The sequence below is a fragment of the Podarcis vaucheri genome, assembly GCF_965113315.1.
Source record: "Podarcis vaucheri genome assembly, chromosome: 2".
Lineage (NCBI taxonomy): Eukaryota > Metazoa > Chordata > Lepidosauria > Squamata > Lacertidae > Podarcis > Podarcis vaucheri.
The window spans coordinates 113,416,246-113,439,259 of record NC_138760.1 but is presented as its reverse complement, the minus strand read 5'-3'; the positions used below and the strand labels follow the sequence as shown (position 1 = coordinate 113,439,259).

Below are 23,014 nucleotides of genomic sequence, written 5' to 3'. Positions count from 1 at the left end.
GCATGCACAGCATATTTCATTTGGGTGAGCCCCCAGGGATTTTATAAAAATAATTTCAGCAAAGGAAGAAGGGATAGGGAAAGTCAAGACAAACAAACAGGGCCACGGAAAGGGTAAAAAGACAAAAACAACAACAACAACAACAGACAAAACAGCCACAAAGGCGCTCAAGAAGCCAAAATAGAAGCCCATCTGACCAGAGGAAGGGCACTTCAGGAGGTCCAAGGATAGAATGGTTTCTCCTACTTGCCTGCAGACCACAAAAAACAGTTCCTGCCCCCCTCAGATCTCTCTCCACAAATGGTGGCCAGCAGAATGTGGATGTAGACGAAGCTGGGAGACAAAAGCTGACAGAGGCAGAAGGAAAAGGCTGGAATGGATCTGCAGGAGCCACTGCTGGAGTCAATCAGCATGCTGCTGCTTCCAGAGACAAACACAGGCAGAAGCTGCAGAGACAATCCAAATCCATTCCAGCCTTTTTCTTCTGCCTGCATCTCTCGCTGTCTGCTTTCCTTGGTCCCTGTGTTAGTGTTGGTGTTTTTCATTTTAGGGACAATATGGGACAAATGTACGGTTCTGGACTTAAGCAGGAAGAACCAGATGCACAAATAAAGGATGGGGGACACCTGGCTTACCAGCAGTGCATGTGAAAATGGTTTACAGGTCTTGGTGGACCAAAGGCATAACAAATGTCAACAGTGTGATGCAACAACAACAAAAAAGGCTAATGCTATTCTCGGCTGCATCAACAGAAGTCTAGTGTCCAGATCAAGGGAAGTAATAGAACCACTCTATTCTACCTTGGTCAGTCCACACCTGGAATACTGTATCCAGTTCTGGGCAACACAATTTAAGATGAATGTTGACAAGGTGGAATTTGTTTACAGGAGAGCAACCAAGATGATTAAGGGTGTGCCTCAAGGCAATGACTTCACTAAACATTCAGAAAAACGTTCTGACAGTAACAGCTGTTGGTCAGTGGAACAGTCTCTCAGGAGAGGTGATGCAGCTGGCAGCCCAGAATATGCCCAGCCCTTTCACTGAAGTTTATATATTAGACAGGAGAAAGATCCTTAGAATTTATACAATGTTTTAGGGCATTCCAAAAATTTCCTATAATACATTATTCCAATAAAAGTTACAGCAGTCATGAAATTAGGTTATTGTAATCTGTAAGAAAGCTACAGTATAAATGTTGAGATACATTTTTTGCTACCGTCACAAATCATATAGTGGCAATGATGCAGATAGGTCATTCAGGTATTGCAAAGGGGTTGTTTGAAATATTACGCACACATTAACACCCCCCCACACACACATACTTATGATTTTCCTCAGAGAAAATAAATCTGAATTAATGGGGAGAGTTGGCACATTTCAATGCCAAAAACACCAAATGGGCACTGTTGAAAACCTGTGTTATTCATTTACTTAGTAGTTGATTTGATTTACAAATGATGCCCCATAAAATATTTCCAAGTGGTTTTACAGTAAAACAACATGAACAATGACAACAACTAAAAACAATTTAATTAAAGCAGACTCTGGTTTCAAGACTCTGTTCACACGTGAGTAGCAAGAATCCCACAATAATACGTTCATCTGAAGCATCCTTTGACAAATTTTGTATCTCTCACTTAAGTTCCTTCCAACTAAATTTCAGCCCCTGGATAAATTCCAAAGAGAGAGTACCTGCCATTCTCTTTCCTGCTGAAATCATTGACACATTGTGCATCTTGCAAAGAGCTTTCTCAGTGCTGCTAAGACGTCTCGGTTCCTCAGGCTGTATATGAAAGGGTTCATCATGGCAGGCACAATGGTAAAAAACACAGTATTTATCATGGCCCTTTGTGCTGAATAGGAAGTGGCAGGTGTCATGTACGTCAAAATGGCCGTAACGTAGAAGATCCCCACCACACACAGATGGGACAAGCAGGTCCCCAAGGCCTTGTGGCTACTTCCAGAGGAACGTGCTCCGAAGACTTGAAGTAGGATGGCTATGTAGGAAGCCAGGATGATTGAGATGGGGATGAAAAAGATCATGAAATTACCAACGTATCCTGTTATATCATATGCCAACTTATCAGAGCAGGACAACTGAACAAGGGCTGGGTAATCGCACATGTAGTGTCTGATCACATTGGACTTGCAGTAGGGAAGTGGCAGTACATAAAGGGAACAGGCCAAGGCCTGCACTGAAGACCCAAACCAGGCAACAACTGACATGATGTTGCAGATTTTGCTCCTCATGAGAACTGTATATTGCAGGGGCCTGCAGACAGCCACATACCTGTCATATGACATGGTTGCCAGGATGAAGCACTCTGCCCCTGCCAGGAGCATTGTGACAAAAATCTGCACAAAACAACCGTAGAGAGAAATGCTGTAGCTCTGGGTTACAAAATCCACTGTCATTTTGGGAACAATGGAGAGAACTTGGCAGAGGTCCATGAAGGCTAGTTGGCTGAGGAAAAAATACATTGGTGTCTGCAGACCAGAGTCTGTCTTGATCAGAAAAAGAAGGAGGCTGTTCCCTATTAGAGCTACTATGAACATGAAGAGGATCACACCAAGGAAAACCATAGGTGACCTTTGATGCTGAAGTCCAACAAGAAGGAACACGGTCCATGACGTATTTCCCTCTCCCATCCCTCCTTCACTTGCCCAATTTTGCCTGAAGATTCAAGGAAAGGATTTGTGAGAAGTGGTGTGCCAAATTGTAGGGTTGAATCCACTGTACACATAACATAAACAACAAAAAGGAGAGCAGTTCTTAATATAATGGATTGTGTCTAATGCTCCTCACACTTAGTTCTGTCTGTGCAACAAGACTTCTTCTCCTCTTCTCCCCTCCAAGAATTCACCAAATATCTTTGGTTGTTCCCAACCCTCCAGTTAGGGACGAGGGTGTTGCTGTGGGTTAAGCCACAGAGCCTAGGACTTGCCGATCAAAAGGTCGGCAGTTCGAATCCCTGTGACGGGGTGAGCTCCCGTTGCTCGGTCCCTGCTCCTGCCCACCTATCAGTTCGAAAGCAAGTCAAAGTGCAAGTAGATAAATAGGTACCTCTCCGGCGGGAAGGTAAACAGCATTTCTGTGTGCTGCTCTGGTTCACCAGAAGCGACTTAGTCATGCTGGCCACATGACCTGGAAGCTGTACGCCAGCTCCCTCAGTCAATAAAGCGATATGAGCGATGCAACCCCAGAGTCATCTGCAACTGGACTTTATATAATAATTTATAATAATAATAATTTATTATTTGTACCCCGCCCATCTGGCTGGGTTTCCCCAGCCACTCTGGGCGGCTTCCACAGAAACCAAAAAACACTAAAATATCATACATTAAAAGCTTCCCTGAATAGGGCCGCCTTAAGATGTTTTCTGAATGTCAGGTAGTTGTCCATCACCTTGACATCCGATGGGAGGGCATTCCACAGGGCGGGCGCCACCACCGAAAAGGCCCTCTGCCTGGTTCCCTGTAGCTTCGCTTCTCGCAATGAGGGAACCACCAGAAGGCCCTCGGCGCTGGACCTCAGTGTCCGGGCAGAACGATGGGGGTGGAAACGCTCCTTCAGGTATACTGGGCCGAAGCCGTTTAGGGCTTTAAAGGTCAACACCAACACTTTGAATTGTGCTCGGAAACGTACTGGGAGCCAATGTAGGTCTTTCAAGACCGGTGTTATGTGGTCTCGGCGGCCGCCCCCAGTCACCAGTCTAGCTGCCGCATTCTGGATTAGCTGTAGTTTCCGAGTCACCTTCAAAGGTAGCCCCACGTAGAGCGCATTGCAGTAGTCCAAGCGGGAGATAACTAGAGCATGCACCACTCTGGCCAGACAGTCAGCGGGCAGGTAGGGTCTCAGCCTGCGTACCAGGTGGAGTTGGTGAAGTCTGGCGTCCCTTTACCTTTACCTTTAACCCTACAGTTGATATTTTGAGGGTTCAAAGAGACAGCTGGAAAGAAGAGGAAGTTCTACTAAATGCATGGAAGTCCATTTTGCAGGCAGAGCTTCAATATTGGATACTACCCAATATGTTAGATGTCTCTCTGGGTGCATCCAGATTCTCACTGCAGTGGTACCTTGGTTTACAACCTTAATCTGTCCCAGAAGTCTGATCTTAAACCAAAGCGGACTTTAACCCAGGTGTGCTTTCCAATAGAAAGTAATGGAAATCTGTTCCAGACGATGAAAAGCAACCCCTAAAACAGCATTTTGACATGAATTTTACCATTGTATTTTGCTTGTGGGTTTCAATGGCATAGCCGCAGCTTCGGTTTGCTCAGTTAATGTGGTTTCGGTGCTTTTGTGCTACCCCTGTCCCCCTCCCCCCACCACAAAGGGTGCAGAAATGCTTGGGAAATGGTAGGATAATTCCTAAAAACCCAGCCAACCTTGTGTTTTAGAAGGGAAAGGGGAATAGGGTGTTTGAGGTTGATCCAGCCCCGACTTCTCCTTTCATATTGCTAATTGTGGGACGTTTCCATCGTTGTTTTGGTGAAGCCCATTGCAGTTCTTTTTCAGTGGAAATGGGTCACTTGGGATTCACCGCTGTAGGAGGGAAATCTCTAACATTCAACCACGGGAAGGACCATGTTCCTGTCCCTCCAGATCCATAGCATTACCCCTTTCTCAGCTTCTCTGGAGCAGGTTTAGAGATTCTGGACCGTTCTCAGGGATGATGGGTTCTATAGCTCCAACATCTGGATAGCATCATGTTGGTGGCCCCTGCCTTACTCAAACCTATCCAGCAGGCTCTTATGGGTATGAAGGAAAGGGCAAACTCAATATTTAAAAAATGAATGCACAATAATAGGTCATATTTCAAAGCTTTATCATGCTTTAGAGATACACAAAACACCCTATCCTGCCTAAACTCAGCCTAAGCATTAGAATGGAATACTCTGTTTGTAAATATTCCTGTTTGAAATGAAAGGACATGGATGGAGGTTGTCTATGATATGTAGCTCAGTTGCTTTAGATCTGCAAAACCATGAGTACTCTAATAAATTGTTTCCAGTAGAATGGTTTATCTCACGTACATTTTGAAGCGCCACATAGGCAGCATGTGGGAATAAATAGTATGTGTAGTGCCAAGTCTCACTTTCAAATGAAATCTGGTTTATAAAAATATCTGTTTCTCATTTTTGAATCCCTTGACCTTTCCTGGAGGGTATGGCAGGACAGAAATTATCTAAAAGGAATATACATACACTACATAAATACATACATTTTCCTGTTTGAATATATTTTTTTATTTACCATACACTTTCAAGTTTTTTAAGTACAATTAAATTGGTGTTATCATGAATCAGCATGATGGACCATCATGTGGCACCCCATTTTAGTTCTACTCAGAGTAGATCTGTTGAAATTAATGGCCAGGACTAACTGAGGTCCGTTGATTTCCAAGGGGCTACAGAGCTGGATGCAATACAGAATAACTATGATTTGTAAAAATGTTCAGAATTACATACCTGTGTCAACCGCTTCTGTTTACAACAGAAAGAAGGGGGGGGAGTCTAGTTTCTTAAAATGAAAAAGAATTCCCAAGGCTCCGTTGAGAAACTGTGATGCCTCTGTTGTGTCAATTAAGTTTTTACAATAATTACGATTGTTATAGCTCCCCAGTTTCAAAGGGGTGGCAATTCATCCTCTACCGCAAAAAATATTTCCCTTCCATTCTTTAAGAAAAAGAGAAATGCATTCTTAATTAATGAGAAACGTTCAGAATCTTTTTATAATCAAAAATAGGGGTTAGGAATGCCAAGACTTCTATTCAGGGCTCCAGAATTACATGAGCCTTTGCTTCCTTTTGACATGCTTGATTTTTAAAATTCCAAAACCTAAACAAACCAATTCATGCTCCCTGATAAAGCAACGTGCATATCTCTGAAAATTTCCCAACGTTCATTTACAGCGAAATGTTTGCTTAGCTCCATTGACTCCCTGTTTCAAGAAGCGGGAAATATATCTGCCATTTGATTCTGAAATATTCAGACCAGAACCAGTATTTCTCACCTGGCACATTTCCAGTCCAGCATTTCTACTCTCTATGGAGAAATGCTCTGCCAGCTCCACTCTGAGGGAATTTGACTCCCAAACCATTATTTTAATTGTTAAAAAACTTTATTGCATTTAAAAAGTGAAAACTTCCTACCACTCACCATCTGAAGATGCTGAAGATGCTTTCTTGGACTGTATGTATGTATGTATGTATGTATGTATGTATGTATGTATTTTTAATTTCTCTACCACTTTTTTAAAAAATAAAAACCTCAAAGGGATGTACCACATATTAAATCAATAAAACAATAAAACAATAGCCGGCAATATTCCTCAGGGCTCATAAGGAGCCTCTATGGTAGGTCTGAGTGTGTGTGGGCCTCGCCCCCTAGGCCAGGTGAAAAGGGCCTTGCCGGGAACTGCCTTCACGCCTCACAGCCGGGCATATTTAATAATAATAAAAATAAAATTTTATCTGTTCCCCACCCTCCCTGGACGGAGCCGGGCTCAGGGCTGCTAACACCATGAAACTAAGACAGTATACAAAGAACATAAGATCATAAAAACAGGCAATCAATTAGTTAAAATACATCTTAAAATTAGTTCCGAGCAAATATTGAGGATGATGATGAATGTTCCTACGCATCTACTGGACAACAACGCAGCAGAGGATTCATCTGTTCCGTGCTCAGGTTCTGCTTATGGGCTCCTCACAGACATGTGGTGGTGGGCACTGTGAGAACAGGATGCTCAGCTAAAAGGGCCTTTGGGCTGATCCAGAAGGACTCTCCTTGTGGTTTTATGGTAGGGGGCAGACTAGGGAGACGTCACACACACACACACTTCCGTAGGCATGCACAGCATATTTCATTTGGGTTTGCCCCCAAGGATTTTGTAAAAATTATTTCAGCAAAGGAAGAAGGGATAGGGAATGTCAAGATAAACAAACAGGGACAAGGAAAAGGTTAAAAAACTGACAGAGGCAGGAGGAAAAGGCTATTCTCGGCTGCATCAACCGAAGTCTAGTGTCCAGATCAATGAAAGTAATAGAAGCACTCCATTCTACCTTGGTCAATCCACACCTGGAATACTGTGTCCAATTCTGGGCAACACAATTTAAGAAGGATGTTGTCAAGCTGGAACGTGTTTACAGGAGAACAACCAAGATGATTAAGGGTCTGGAAAGTAAGCCTTACGAGGAATGCTTGAAGGAGCTGCGTATGTTTAGCCTGGAAACAGTGGCGTAGCGTGGGATGCCAGCACCCAGGGCAAGGCAAGTAATTTGTGCCCCCTAGCCCGTGGATTTGCGCCCCCTAACCCGTGGATTTGCGCCACCTAACCCTAACCCCCAGATGTTGCCCCCGGTGCAGCCGGCCCCCCCTGCACCCCCCACGCTACGCCACTGCCTGGAAAAGAGGAGACTGAGAGGAGATATGATAGCCATCTTCAAATATGCAAAGCGCTGTCACATGGAAGAGGGAGCATGCTTGTTTTCCCCCTGCTCTTGAGGGTAGGACTCGAGGCAATGACTTCTAGTTGCAGAAAAGGAGATTCTGACTAAACATTCAGAAAAACGTTCTGACAGTAACAGCTGTTGGTCAGTGGAACAGTCTCTCACGAGAGGTGGTGGAGCTCGCAGCCCAGAATATGCCCAGCTCCTTCACTGAAGGTTATTTATATATATATTATATATATTTATATATATATATATATGCTTTCGTAGATTTTCACGGGTACAGGAATGCAGGTTTTGGTGTCTTCGGGTGTCTTCCCGTGTAAGAGTCGGGGTGTCTGTGCGACGTTTCGACGAGGTCTCACTCGTCATCTTCAGGCTGGTGCTTTCGGCTTCTTGTTACTGGAACAGAGCAGAGTCTGGTGTTTGAGTTCCTATAAATACTGTTGAGGGGTGTGGTGTATAGCCTCCAACGTTCTGGGCAAAGAGGAAGTTCCTAGATTAGTGTGCCTTTTCTTCTTTTGTTCCTTAATTACTTGAGGGATATCTTGGGTGATTTCATGAGTGATATTCAGAATATCACTGGGTGGGTCATTAAGTGTAGATTAGTTGCTAAAGCTTTCGTGTCTTGACCTCTTGAGCTTGTGAAGAGTTTTTCTGAGAAGATGGCTGTGCTGCATTTAGTTGTGCTCTGGCTTGGCTTCGTGTATAGGGGCGAGCTATGGTTTTGTGCCTTGTGCCAGCCGGATCTGTGTAGGGATTGCAGGGGGGTGCAGCATCTGGAGGTGCCACTATAGTTTGGCTACTGGATGGAGTCTGTAATATGTCTGTGGAGAGGGTCTGGGTTTGGGTCTGGTGTGGTTGATTGGTGACGGCGTTCTGTGTGCCTCTGGTTCTGGTGTCGGTTTTTGTGGGGAGGGCTAATTTCCAGATGTCTGGCAGGCGGGACGTGTCGTCACGCTTGTTCATGTTGTGAGGGTGTTTCTCTATCTCGATGGCTTCCATGATTATTCTCTTGTGGTGATGTTCCATGTTAAAGATTAATTTTGCAGATTCCAAATTAATTTTGCAGATTCCAAATTGCTCTTTAACATGGAACATCACCACAAGAGAATAATCATGGAAGCCATCGAGATAGAGAAACACCCTCACAACATGAACAAGCGTGACGACACGTCCCGCCTGCCAGACATCTGGAAATTAGCCCTCCCCACAAAAACCGACACCAGAACCAGAGGCACACAGAACGCCGTCACCAATCAACCACACCAGACCCAAACCCAGACCCTCTCCACAGACATATTACAGACTCCATCCAGTAGCCAAACTATAGTGGCACCTCCGGATGCTGCACCCCCCTGCAATCCCTACACAGATCCGGCTGGCACAAGGCACAAAACCATAGCTCGCCCCTATACACGAAGCCAAGCCAGAGCACAACTAAATGCAGCACAGCCATCTTCTCAGAAAAACTCTTCACAAGCTCAAGAGGTCAAGACACGAAAGCTTTAGCAACTAATCTACACTTAATGACCCACCCAGTGATATTCTGAATATCACTCATGAAATCACCCAAGATATCCCTCAAGTAATTAAGGAACAAAAGAAGAAAAGGCACACTAATCTAGGAACTTCCTCTTTGCCCAGAACGTTGGAGGCTATACACCACACCCCTCAACAGTATTTATAGGAACTCAAACACCAGACTCTGCTCTGTTCCAGTAACAAGAAGCCGAAAGCACCAGCCTGAAGATGACGAGTGAGACCTCGTCGAAACGTCGCACAGACACCCCGACTCTTACACGGGAAGACACCCGAAGACACCAAAACCTGCATATATATATATATATATATATATATATTTGACAGGGGAAATGTTCCTTAGAATTTACACAACGTTTTAGGGCATTATAACCATTTCCTATAATACATTATCCCAAGAAAATTTACAGCAGTCCTGTAAGATATGTTATTATAATTTGTAAGAAAGCTACAGTATGAATGTTGGGATTCATTTTTTGCTACCATCACAAATCATATAGTGGTAATGATGCAAACAGGACATTCAGGTATTGCAAAGGAGTTGTTCGAAACATTACGCATGCGTACCACCCCCACCCACATACATATGATTTTCCACAGAGAAAGTAAATGTGTTTTAAAAGGGGTGGGTTGGGGAATATAGGCACACATTTCAATGCCAAGAACACCATATGACATTGTTGGAAACCTGTGTTATTCATTTACTTAGTAGATTCCATTTACGAATGATGCCCCATAAAATATTTCCAAGTGGTTTTACAGTAAAACAACATGAACAATGACAACAACTAATAACCATTTAATTAAAGCAGACTCTGGTTTCTAGATTCTGTTCACTCGTGAGTAGCACCAATCCCACAATAATACATCCATCTGAAGCACCCTTGGACACATTTTGAATCTCTCTCTTAAGTTCTCTCCAGCTAAATTTCAGCCCCTGGATAAATTCCAAAGAGAGAGTACCTGCCTTTTTGTATCCTGCTGAAATCATTGACACAGTGCACATCTTGCAAAGAGCTTTCTCAGTGCTGCTGAGACGTCCCGGTTCCTCAGGCTGTATATGAAAGGGTTCATCATGGCAGGCACAATGGTAAAAAACAAAGTGTTTATCATGGCCCTTTGTGCTGAATAGGAAGTGGCAGGTGTCATGTACGTCAAAATGGCTGTAATGTAGAAGATCCCCACCACACACAGATGGGACAAGCAGGTCCCCAAGGCCTTGTGGCTTCTTCCAGAGGATCGTGCTCCGAAGACTTGAAGTAGGATGGCTATGTAGGAAGCCAGGATGACTGAGATGGGGATGACAAGGAACATGGAATTACCAACGTATGCTGTTATATCATATGCCAAGTTGTCAGAACAGGACAACTGGACAAGGGCTGGGTAATCGCACATGTAGTGTCTGATCACATTGGACTTGCAGTAGGGAAGTGGCAGTACATAAAGGGAAGTAGTGAAGGCCTGCACAGAAGACCCAAACCAGACAGCAACTGACATGATGTTGCAAATTTTCCTCCTCATGAGAACCGGATATTGCAGTGGTCTGCAGATAGCCACATACCTGTCATATGACATGGTCGCCAGGATGAAGCACTCTGCCCCTGCCATGAGCATTGTGATAGAAATCTGCACAAAACAACCATAGAGGGAAATGCTGTAGCTCTGGGTTACAAAATCCACCGTCATTTTGGGAACAATGCAGAGAACCTGGCAGAGGTCCATGAAGGCTAGTTGGCTGAGGAAAAAATACATTGGGGTCTGCAGACCAGAGTCTGTCTTGATCAGAAAAAGAAGGAGGCTGTTCCCTATCAGAGCTACTATAAACATGAAGAGGATCACACCAAGGAAAACCACAGGTGACCTTTGATGCTGAATTCCAACCAGAAGGAACACAGTCCATGACATATTCCCTTCTCCCATTCTTCCTTCACTTCCCCAGTTTTGCCTGAAGACTTAAGCAGAGGACTTGTGAGAAGTGATGTGCCAATTTGTAGGATTGAATCCACTGTATACATAACATAACAAAATGGAAAGCAGTTTTTAATATAATGAATTGTGTCTATTGCTCTGCACACTTAGTTCTGCCTGTGCAACAAAACCTCTTCTCCTCTTCTCCCTTCCAAGAGTCCCCAAAATATGTTTGGGGGGTTCCCAACCCCCCAGTTGAGATTTTGAGGGTTCAATGGGGCAGCTGGAAAGAAGAAGAAGTTCTACTGAATGCATGGAAGTCCATTTTGCAGGCAGATCTTCAATGCTGGATACTGCCCAATATGTTAGAAGTCTCTCTGGGTGCATCCAGATTCTCACTACAGTGGTACCTTGGTTTACAACCTTAATCCGTTCTTGATCCGTTCTGGAAGTCTGGTCTTAAACCAAAGTGGACTTTAACCAAGGCGTGCTTTCTGGTGGAAAGTAAAGGAAAAAGGATTAATCCATTCCAGACGATGAAAGCAAAGCCTAAAACAGCAATTTAACATGAATTTTGCCATTGTATTTTGCTTGTGGGATTCAATGGCATAGCAGCAGCTTCGGTTTGCTCAGTTAATGTGGCTTGGGTGCTTTTGTTCTGCCCCTGTCCCCCTCCCCCCACCACAAAAGGCACAGAAAGGCTTGGGAGATGGTAGAATCATTCCTAAAAAACCTGCCAACCTTGTGTTTTAGAAGAGAAAGGAGAATAGGGGGTTTGAGGTTGATCCAGCCCCAACTTCTCCTTTCATATCAGCTAATTCCTGGCACTTTTGCTTGGGACCTTTCCTTTGTTCTTTTGGGGAAGCCCATTGCAGTTCTTTTTCATTGGCAATGGGTCACTTGGGATCCAGATTCACCACTATAGGAGGGAAGTCTCTAACATGCAACCACCGGAAGGACCGTGTTCCTGTCCCTCCACATTCATAGCACTACCCTCAGTTTATTTGGAGCAGGGTTATAGATTCTGGCCCGTTCTCAGGGATGATGGGTTCTATAGCTCCAACATAGAATCATAGAGTTGGAAGAGACCACAAGGGCCATGGAGTCCAACCCCCTGCCAAGCAGAAAACACCATCAGAGCACTCCTGACATATGGTTGTCAAGCCTCTGCTTAAAGACCTCCAAAGAAATAGAATCATAGAGAACCAATCTATCCAGCAGGCTGTTATGGGTATAAAGGAAAGGGCAAACTCAATATTTAAAAAATGAATACACAATAATGGGTCATTTATCAAAGCTTTATCATGTTCTTAGAGAGACACAAAAATCCCCATCCTGCCCAAACTCAGCCTAAGCATGATAATGGAATACTCTGTTTGTAAATATTCCTGTTTGAAATGAAAGGACATGGGTGGCAGCTGTTAAGCCCGGTGTCAATGATACAGCTAAAGAATACCAATGCCAGGCTGTTGTAGCTCTGTTGCTTTAGAGCTGCAAATCCATGAGTAGTGTAGTAAAATTTTTCTAGTAGACTATTTTATCTCATGTACATTTTGAAGTGCCACATAGGCAGCATGTGGGAATAAATAGTATGCGTAGTGCCAAGTTTATAAAAATGCCTGTTTCTCATCCCTAGACTTTTTCTGAAGGGTATGGTAGGATAGAAAATAACTAAAAGGAATATGCATACGCTAAATGAATACATACATTTTCCTGTTTGAATATATATTTTTATTTACCATACACTTTCAAGTTTTTTAAGTACAAGTAAATTGGTGTTATCATGAAACAGCATGGAGGACCATCATGTGGCAAAAGATTGCATCCCATTTTAGTTCTACTCAGAGTAGATCTGTTGAAATGAATGGCCAGGACTAACTGAGGTCCATTGATTTCCAAGGGGCTATAGAGTTGAATGAAATATAGAATAACTATGACTTCTACAAATGTTCAGAATTACATACCTTTGCCGACTGCTTCTGTTTACAGCAGCAAGAAGGAAGAAAACTTTAGTTCCTTTAAATGAAAATTAATTGCCATGCCTCTGTTGTGTTAATTAATTTTTTACAATAATTACTACTGTTATAGCTCCCCAGTTTCAAAGGGGTGGCAATTCATACTCTACCACAAAAATGATTTCCCTTCCATTCTTTGAGACAAAGAGAAATGCCTTCTTGATTAATGAGAAACGTTCACATTGTTTTTATATTCAAAAATAGGGGGGAGGAATGCCATGACCTATATTCATGGCTGCAGAATTACATAAGCCTTTGCTTCCTTTTGACATGCTTGATTTTTAAAATTCCAAAACCTAAACAAACCAATTCATGCTCCCTGATAAAGCAACGTGCATATCTCTGAAAATTTCCCAACGAACATTTACAGCGAAATGTTTGCTTAGCTCCACAGACTCCCTATTTCCAGAAGCAGGAAATATATATCTGCCTTTTGATTCTGAAGCATTCAGACCAGAACCAGTATTTCTCACCTGGGACATTTCCAATCCAGCATTTCTACTCTCCATGGAGAAATGCTCCGCCAGCTCCACCCTGAGGGAATTTGGCCCCGAAACCATTATTTTAATTGTTACCAAATGTTGTTTGCTTGGGACTGCCGATGGCAGTTCTCTGACATATACAAATAAAGCTGTATTCGATGGATGAAAGGATATGTGATGTCTGACATGATTGAGAATCGTAGAGCCAGAGACGGAGATCCTTAAAGCATTAAAATCGAGATGTGGAAAATATGGAAACAACGAGGAGAGGCTGGACTGAGATTTGGAGAAATGCTCCAAGGTCCAGACTATGGGAAGTCCCAATAAATTAATAATTATAATCTGGATGATAATTCCATCTTTTTTATTTTAGTTTTTTATTTTAATTGGATTATGATTTGATATGTTAATTGGATGTTTTTTATTGGAAAATAAATAAAAATGATTTAACAAAAAAAATTAGTCCAGAGCAAATATTGAGGATGCTGATGATGGTGAATGTTCCTATGCATCTAATGGACAACATAGCAGCAGAAGATTCATCTGTTCCGTGCTCAGGTTCTGCTTATGGGCTCCTCACAGACATGTGGTGCTGGGCATTGTGAGAACAGGATGCTCAGCTAAAAGGGTGTTTGGGCTAATCCAGAAGGACTTTCCTTGTGGTTTTATGGTAGGGGGCAGACTAGGGAGACTTCTCCCTCCCTCTCTCTCTCTCTCTCTCTCTCTCTCTCTCTCTCTCTCACACACACACACACACACACACACACACACACACTCCTCACTTGTGTAGGCATGCACAGCCTATTTCATTTGGGTGTGCCCCCACGGATTTTGTAAAAATTATTTCAGCAAAGGAAGAAGGGATAGGGAATGTCAAGACAAACAAACAGGGACAAGGAAAAGGTACATATGGGCGGGGGGACCCTGACAAAATAGCCACAAATGCGCTCAGGAAGCCAAAATAGGAGATATTTCTTGCAGAGAAAAAGACTCAAGCGCACCTGACCAGAGGAAGGGCACTTCAGGAGGTCCAAAGGTTGAATGGCTTCTCCTCCTCGCCTGCATACCAGAAAAACCAGTCCCTGTCCCCCTCAGATCTCTCTCCACAAATGGTGGCCAGCAGAACATGGATGGAGATGAAGCTGGGAGACAAAAACTGACAGAGGCAGCAGGAAAAGGTTGGAATTCATCTGCAGGGGCCAGAGTCAATCAGCACACTGCTGCTTCCAGAGACAAACACAGGCTGAAGCTGCAGAGCCAATCCAGATCCATTCCAGCCTTTTTCTTCTGCCTGCATCTCTCGCTGTCTGCTTTCCTTGGTCCCTGCGTTAGTGTTGGTGTTTTTCACTTTAGGGACAATATGGGACAAATGGACAGTTCTGGACTTAATCAGGAAGAACCAGATGCACAAATAAAGGATGGGGGATACCTGGTTTACTAGCAGTACATGTGAAAAGGATCTACAGGTCTTGGTGGACCACAGGCTTAACATGCGTCAACAGTGTGATGCAACAGCAAAAAAAGGCTAATGCTATTCACAGCTGCATCAACAGAAGTCTAGTGTCCAGATCAAGGGAAGTAATAGAACCACTCTATTCTACCTTGGTCAGTCCACACCTGGAATACTGTGTCCAGTTCTGGGAAACACAATTTAAGAAGGATATTGACAAGCTGGAACGTGTCCAGAGGAGGGCAACCAAGATGATTAAGGGTCTGGAAAGTAAGCCTTACGAGGAATGCTTGAAGGAGCTGCGTATGTTTAACCTGGAAAAGAGGAGACTGAGAGGCAATATGATAGCCATCTTCAAATATGTAAAGGGCTGTCACACGGAAGAGGGAGCATGCTTGTTTTCTCTTGCCCTTGAGGGTAGGACTCGAGGCAGTGACTTCTAGTTGCAGAAAAGGAGATTCTAACTAAACATTCAGAAAAACGTTCTGACAGTAACAGCTGTTGGTCAGTGGAACAGTCTCTCACGAGAGGTGGTGGAGCTCGCAGCCCAGAATATGCCCAGCCCTTTCACTGAAGATTATATATTAGACAGGGGAAATGATCCTTAGAATTGATACAATGTTTTAGGGCATTCCAAAAATTTCCTATTATGCATTATTCCAATAAAAGTTACAGCAGTCATGAAATCAGGTTATTAAGGGGTTGTTTGACACATTATGCACGCATTCACCTCCCCCCCCCATAGACATACATATGATTTCCCTCAGAGAAAATAAATCTGAATTAAATGGGGTGGCAAAAATAGCTACACATTTCAATGCCAAAAGCACCAAATGGGCACTGTTGAAAACCTGTGTTATTCATTTACTTAGTAGCTGATTCGATTTACAAATGATGCCCCATAAAATATTTCCAAGTGGTTTTACAGTAAAACAACATGAACAATGACAACAACTAAAAACAATTTAATTAAAGCAGACTCTGGTTTCTAGATTCTGTTCACTCGTAAGTAGCAAGAATCCCACAATAATACGTTCATCTGAAGCACCCTTTGACAAATTTGGTATCTCTCACTTAAGTTCCCTCCAGCTAAATTTCAGCCCCTTGATAAATTCCAAAGGGAGAGTACCTGCCATTCTGTTTCCTGCTGAAATCATTGACACATTGTGCATCTTGCAAAGAGCTTTCTCAGTGCTGCTAAGACGTCCCGGTTCCTCAGGCTGTATATGAAAGGGTTCATCATGGCAGGCGCAATGGTAAAAAACACAGTGTGTATCATGGCCCTTTGTGCTGAATAGGAAGCGGCAGGTGTCATGTACGTCAAAATGGCCGTAACGTAGAAGATCCCCACCACACACAGATGGGACAAGCAGGTCCCCAAGGCCTTGTGGCTACTTCCAGAGGAGTGTGCTCTGAGAACTTGAAGTAGGATGGCTATGTAGGAAGCCAGGATGACTGAGATGGGGATGAGAAAAACTAGGAAATCCCCAAGATATATGACTTTATTGAAGGCAGAATTGTCAGAGCAGGACAACTGTACAAGGGCTGGATAATCACACATGTAATGGTTGATCACATTGGACTTGCAGTAGGGAAGAGGCAGTACATAAAGGGAACAGGTCAAGGCCTGCACAGAAGACCAAAACCAGGCAGCAACTGACATGATGTTGCAGATTTTGTTCCTCATGAGAACCGGATATTGCAGTGGTCTGCAGATAGCCACATACCTGTCATATGACATGGTTGCCAGGATGAGGCACTCTGCCCCACCCAAGAGCAGTATGACAGAGATCTGCACGACACAACCATAGAGTGAAATGCTGTAGCTCTGGGTTACAAAATCCACCGTCATTTTGGGAACAATGGAGAGGACTTGGCAGAGGTCCATGAAGGCTAGTTGGCTGAGGAAAAAATACATTGGGGTCTGCAGACCAGAGTCTGTCTTGATCAGAAAAAGAAGAAGGCTGTTCCCTATCAGAGCTACTATGAACATGAAGAGGATCACACCAAGGAAAACCATAGGTGACCTTTGATGCTGAAGTCCAACAAGAAGGAACACGGTCCATGATGTTGAATTCTCCTCTACCATCCCTCCTTCATTTGCCCAAAATTCACCTGTAGACTCAAGGAGAAGACTTGTGAGAAGTGGTGTGCCAAATTGTAGGCTTGAATCCACTGTACACATAACATAAACAACAAAAAGGAGAGTAGTTTTTAACATAATGGATCGTGTCCAATGCTCTGCACACGTAGTTCTGCTGGTGCAACAAGACCTCCTCTTCTCTACTCCCCCCATGAGTCCCCCCAAAATATTTAGGGGTTCCCAATCTTCCAGCTGAGATTTTGAGGGTTCAGTGGGACAGCTGGAGGGAAGAGGAAGTTCTATTGAATGCATTAAAGTCCATATACTGCCCAATATGTTAGAGGTCTCTCTGGGTGCATCCAGATTCTCACTACTTTGCTTGTGGGATTCAATGGCATAGCAGCAAATTCGGGTTTCTCAGTTAATGTGGATTGGGTTCTTTTGTGCAACAAACCTACTCCTGTCCGTCCCCCCTGCCGCCGCCCCCCTCTGGGCAACAGAAGGTGGGGAAATGGATGGGAAAGTGTAATATAATGCAATCTCATTTAATTGGCCCGCAAAGTTGGATAAATGCTCAATAAGCAGGTTTCTTGAAAGTGCTCCAATCCTATTTTCATACATGTAAACCGCTTAGAAGCCTATTTTGGTATCAAGTGTTATATAAATATTACTGCTAATAACAGATGGGTAGGCAATACAGTCAAATAGCATGTTTTCATGACTGCAAGTAAATTCTTAGGACTGAAAATATTTCTCAGTTTCTACTCTTTTATTATTTATCCGGTCTGCTCCATATTTACACACTTCCTGATTTCTGGTTCAAAATGGTGAATTTCTAAAATTAACTTCCAAACTGGAGAATTTATTACAGTGGTACCTCAGGTTACATACGCTTCAGGTTACAGACTCTGCTAACCCAAAAATAGTGCTTCAGGTTAAGAACTTTGCTTCAGGATGAGAACAGAAATCGTGCTCCGGTGGCGCAGCGGCAGCAGGAGGCCCCATTAGCTGAAGTGGTGCTTCAGGTTAAGAACAGTTTCAGGTTAAGTACGGACCTCCAGAACGAATTAAGTACTTAACCTGAGGTACCACTGTACTTGTCTCAACAATCATTTCCTTCAGTTTGCATCTATCTTTTCATCCTGTCTATGTTATTAATGTGGATGACATTGGAAAGAAAACAAAAGGCACCTCATTGCAGGAAAACACTGCAAGAAACTAAAGACAGATCACCATCTTGATGTGATCGTGTGTTTGATTGCAAAATAGTGACAACTATCAGCAGAAATTTTATCTGAACAGAGCCTTTCAGTATTTGAAGAAGACAATAATCTTCACCATTCACAGAGCCTTAAATAGTGAGCCAGAATTAAAGATAGCACATGTACAGGAAGAATGCAATGATAATAAATGTTGCTTAATTTAATGGCTATTAGGATGTAAGGCAAAGATGCCAGAATCTTACTCTGCTAGTCTATATGTCTTCATGACTGAACTCTTTGAAAACATTAGCAAAACATTCACATGGAATTTATTACCCTGACATTAAAATGTACATTTCCAAAGTTCCTAGAAAACACAGATTCTTACACATTCTAAATCTATACATTTTACATTTTATCTAATGCAAAATTCTGAAAATAGGTGTGTGGAGCTGTCACTGATATGGTCCAAGCCAACCCAAATCGCTTTTCACTGATATGATAAACAGTTATGTTTTCTCATTTTTCCAATCTTAAATTCACTTCTCGACATTCCCACAGCAATTTGCAATTAATAATATTTTTTTTTAACACTCATGAAAATTCAGGTGCCATTTAGTGCTTGTTTCTCCTAATAATACACATTTTTGCAAGCAATTGTCCTTACACGTTGGTTGGCAAAAGATGAAGGACAGCTGTGTTTCAATTTGCATAGTGGTTTTGGAAGTGTGAATTAATTTTAATGCAAATGAAATGAAATGAAATGAAATAAACCCATCCCTAATTTGTATTTATCTCGCTCTCTTTTTAATCCCTTGGCCATTCCTGGAGGGTAAGGCAGGATATAAATTAACTAAAATACACTAACTAACTAACTAACTAAATAAATGTTCTTGTTTGATTATATTCTTGCATTAACCATATGCTTACATTTTTTGAGTAAAAATAAGTGAATTAACATGATGGACCATCACACTTCAAAATATTGCATCCAGAGTAGCCCCATTGAAATTAATGGCCAGGACTAATTTAGGTCCATTAAATTCCATGGGGCTATGGAGCTGGATGCAATCCAAAGTAACTATGACTTCTACAAAAGTTAAGAATTACATACCTGTGCCGACCGCTTCTGTTTACAACAACAGCAAGAAGGGAGAAAAATTAGTTTCTTAAAATGAAATATAATTGCACAGGCTCCGTTGAAAAACATTCATGCTTCTGTTGTGTTAATTAAATCTTTTTCAATCATTACTACTGCTATAGCTCCCCAAATTTAAAGGGGTGACAACTCTTCTTCTACTGCAAAAATAATTTCTCCTATATTCTATGTGAAAAAGAGACATGTCTTCTTCATTGATGAGAAAGGTTCACATTCATTTTATATTCAAAAGTAGTGGGGAGGGATGCCCTGACCTATATTCATGGCTGGAGAGCTACATGTGCCTTTGCTTCCCTTTAACATGCTTGATTTTTAAAATTCCAAACAATAAACAAAACCAATTCATACTCTCTTATAAGGCAACATGCATAAGTCGGAAAATATCCTAAGCTACGCTTACAGCAAAATGTTTGCGTAGCTCCACTGGCTCCCTGTTTCTAGAGACAGGAAAAAGATAGGTGCCTTTTGATTTTGAAACATTCAAACCAGAACCAGTATATCTCACCCACCACATATCCAATCCAGTATCTCTCATCCCAATGGAGAAATGTACAGCCAACTCCATCTTTAGGGAATTTGGCTCCGAGTCCAAGATTTTAATTGTTACCGAACTTCAATGCAGTTCAAAAGTGAAAACTTCCTACAACTCACATCCCAAAGTTGCTGTAACTTTCTTGCACAGTATTTTATAATGTTGTTGTGGATGAGGATTCATGCTCCCACCCTTCTACTGAACAATAAAAAAAGAAGAAGATTCAAATGTTCAGTGGTGAGGTCCTACTTATGGGCTCCTCACAGACATGGGGTGCTGGGCACTGTGAAAACAGGATGCTCAACTAAAAAGGCTGAGCCAACAGAGTTCTCCTTATGGTTCTGGGATGCGGGTGGCGCTGTGGTCTAAACCACGGAGCCCCTTGGGCTTGCCAATTGGAAAGTTGGTGGTTCGAATCCCCGCAACGGAGTAAGCTCCCATTGCTCTGTCCCAGCTCCTGCCAACCTAGCAGTTCGAAAGCATGCCAGTGCAAGGAGATAAATAGGTACCTCTGTGGTGGGAAGGTCAACGGCATTTCTGTGCGGTCTGGTTTCTGTCACTGTGTCCACTTGCGCCAGAAGTGGTTGAGTCATGCTGGCCACATGACCTGCAAAGCTGTCTGTGGACAAACGCCGGCTCCCTCAGCCTGAAAGCAAGATAAACACCACAACTCCATAGTCGTCTTTGACTGGACTTAACTGTCCAGGGGTCCTTTACCTTTTACCTTTTTGGTTTTATGGCATTGGGCAGACTAGGAAGACTTGCAACCTACCTTTTAAGGATTGCATGCCAGTGGTGGGCTGGACCAAAACAACAGTTAAAATTCTATCATTTGGAAGATGGAAGGGACCTCAAGGGTCCTCTAGTCTAACCCCCTGCAATGCAGAAATCTCAGCTAAAGCATCCATGACATATGACCATCCAAACTCTGCTTAAAAACCTACAAGGAAGGAGAGTCCATCACCTGCCGTGGGAGCCTGTTCCACTGCCAAACAGCTCTTATTGTCAGAAAGTTCCTTCTGATGTTTAGTTGGAGTCTCCTTTTCCTAACGTGAAACCACTGATCCTATTCTCTGGAGCAAGAGAAAACAAGTTGGTTCCTTCTTCCATGTGGCAATGCTTGACATATTTGAAAATGGCTACCATATCTTCTCTCAGTCTCCTCTTTTCCAGACTAAACATACCCAGCTCCCAAACTGTTCCTCGTAAGGCTTTAATATATTATGGGTCTACTAAGACCCCTAGATCCCTTTCACATATACTCCTGGCTAGGTGTCCCCCATCTTATATTGGTACAGCTGACTCTGCCTGCCCAATCGCAGAACCTTGCATTCGTTCGCAAGATTGGGCCCGGTTCTCCAACCTATTAAGGTCATCTTGTATCCCGAGTGTGTCTTCTACGGCATTAGCTACCCCTTCCAGTTTGGGGTCATCTACAAATTTGATGAGCATCCCCTCAATTCCTTCATCCAAGTCATTTACAAATATGTTGAACAACAACGGGCACAGGGCACAGGGAAAGCAGTGGGGCAAAGGCAAACTGCCCAGTCCCATGCCTAGAAAGCACAGGGCAAGCAGAAAACTGCTCAGACCCATGCTTTCTAGCAGTGGTGTAGCATGGGTTGCCAGCCCTCAGGGCCACACAAAGGGGGTGGGGAATGGAGATCTAAGGGATCACAGTCACAGAGATTTGTTCTGCTGTCAGGAGAGGTCACTTCCTGGTTTGCATTTAGAAGCTGTTTTCAAAGAAGCCCAGCAATGGAAACATGCATACGTATGGAGGCAATACAGGGTGTTGAAATTTTGCACCTCCCTAACAATTTTGCAACTAGGGCAACTAATAATAATAATAATAATAATAATAATAATACCCCGCCCATCTGGCTGTGCCCCCACCACAATGCTACACCACTGCTTTCTAAACATGGGACAAGCAGATATTTGGACAAGCCCTCAAACCATCTGTGAATTTCTGAAGTCGTCCAAGTTGGTGGTCATCACTACATGTTGTGGTAGCAATTTAAACTGCATAAAGCTGTGCTGTGTGAAAAGGGACTCCCCCCCACTCTGTCATGAATCATTCCACATTCAGCTTGGGTGGATGACCCACAAAAAGGGGTTGGAAATCTTCCTTTTGCTATCCTTTCTCCCTTTGCTAATGCTAATGAATCGCCTAGCTAATTGTGAATGTAGAATGACCATCCTACCTATCCAAATAAATAAGAACTACACTTACGAGGATGAGTTTTTGTGTCTCCATGTAAGCATCAATATTTACTGTTCCTACATCATAGATAAAAAGAGAAATCTCATCATTTCTTAGTTCTAGTTGCAGCAGACATTATGGAGAGTATGAAACTTGAGTCAAAAGTGGCTTCTGAGGAGGAGAGCATGGTGCTAGAATTACACAGGCACATGCTTGCAGAAAATCTCTGAAAACTCTGGGCATTGGTAGGTGCACATGTGTAAGGAATAAAAATGTCGCTTTTTCATAAAATCCTAAGGGCTCATAAGGCCTCAAACAGTTACAGCATCTGAGTAGATGGCTTCAACAGCTAAGAAACCACGGACTCACTTAGAGGCTTATCTTTACTGGCTTGTGGATAGAATGCCCAAAAACAGGGCGGATTGCTGTTAGGCGATGGTTTATCGGGACACCTCAGTGAGCTTGGGCAGGGCATATCTCATACATGCCTAAGCGGTGGTTAGGGTGTGGCTTTATCGCTTGAGTAGATGTGTGAAAGCATAGGAACACCCCGCCTTATTTGAGTAAAAGTGATTAGGAGTGATGGTCCCTGGATTTAGAGGAATAGGAGTTGTCAACAGGGGTGAGCCTACAGCCAATGGAGGAGAGGGGAGGAACTTGTGATAAAAATGTGTGTTTTACTAAATGGTGGGTGTGCCTGTTTTTGGACACCCATCCTTGCCAGTATGTATCTAGAAACATTTTGCTGCTTCACTAATTTTGTTCAGGTTTTATTTTAAGGGTCCCAGGACCCCAGTCTTCGCACCAGTGTTTCATTTCCAACAACATGGTAAGCAGCAAATTAGATATCATTAAATGTCTGGCTTCCCAAACAAGCTGAAAAAAAAGCTCAGAATGTTGCCCGCAAAGGCATTTCCCACCCCACTCCACACCACCCGAAAGTGAACTGAAATGTCACCCAACATGTTCAAGTGTCAAGTG

The 23,014-nt window shown here is 43.0% G+C and overlaps 4 protein-coding genes across 4 annotated transcripts in view; 1 reads left to right on the top strand and 3 right to left on the bottom strand.

The window, feature by feature from the left end:
- Positions 1-23,014, top strand: part of LOC309524893 (E3 ubiquitin-protein ligase TRIM7-like) — a 254,550-nt gene that overhangs the window by 129,199 nt on the left and 102,337 nt on the right. The window lies entirely within an intron of this gene.
- On the bottom strand, positions 1,717-2,614 carry LOC309526168 (olfactory receptor 2AK2-like; the record flags this gene model as incomplete). The annotated part of the gene is made up of 1 exon (XM_082212083.1): positions 1,717-2,614. The coding sequence occupies exon 1, from the start codon at positions 2,581-2,583 to the stop codon at positions 1,717-1,719; it is 867 nt and encodes a 288-aa protein (XP_082068209.1). The 5' UTR covers positions 2,584-2,614.
- LOC309525221 (olfactory receptor 2AK2-like) lies at positions 9,910-10,704 on the bottom strand. The gene has a single exon (XM_082210741.1). It carries the CDS (start codon positions 10,680-10,682, stop codon positions 9,984-9,986), a length of 699 nt encoding a protein of 232 aa, XP_082066867.1. The 5' UTR covers positions 10,683-10,704; the 3' UTR covers positions 9,910-9,983.
- Positions 15,888-16,703, bottom strand: LOC309526167 (olfactory receptor 2AK2-like; the record flags this gene model as incomplete). The annotated part of the gene is made up of 1 exon (XM_082212082.1): positions 15,888-16,703. One exon carries the CDS (start codon positions 16,701-16,703, stop codon positions 16,005-16,007), a length of 699 nt encoding a protein of 232 aa, XP_082068208.1. The 3' UTR covers positions 15,888-16,004.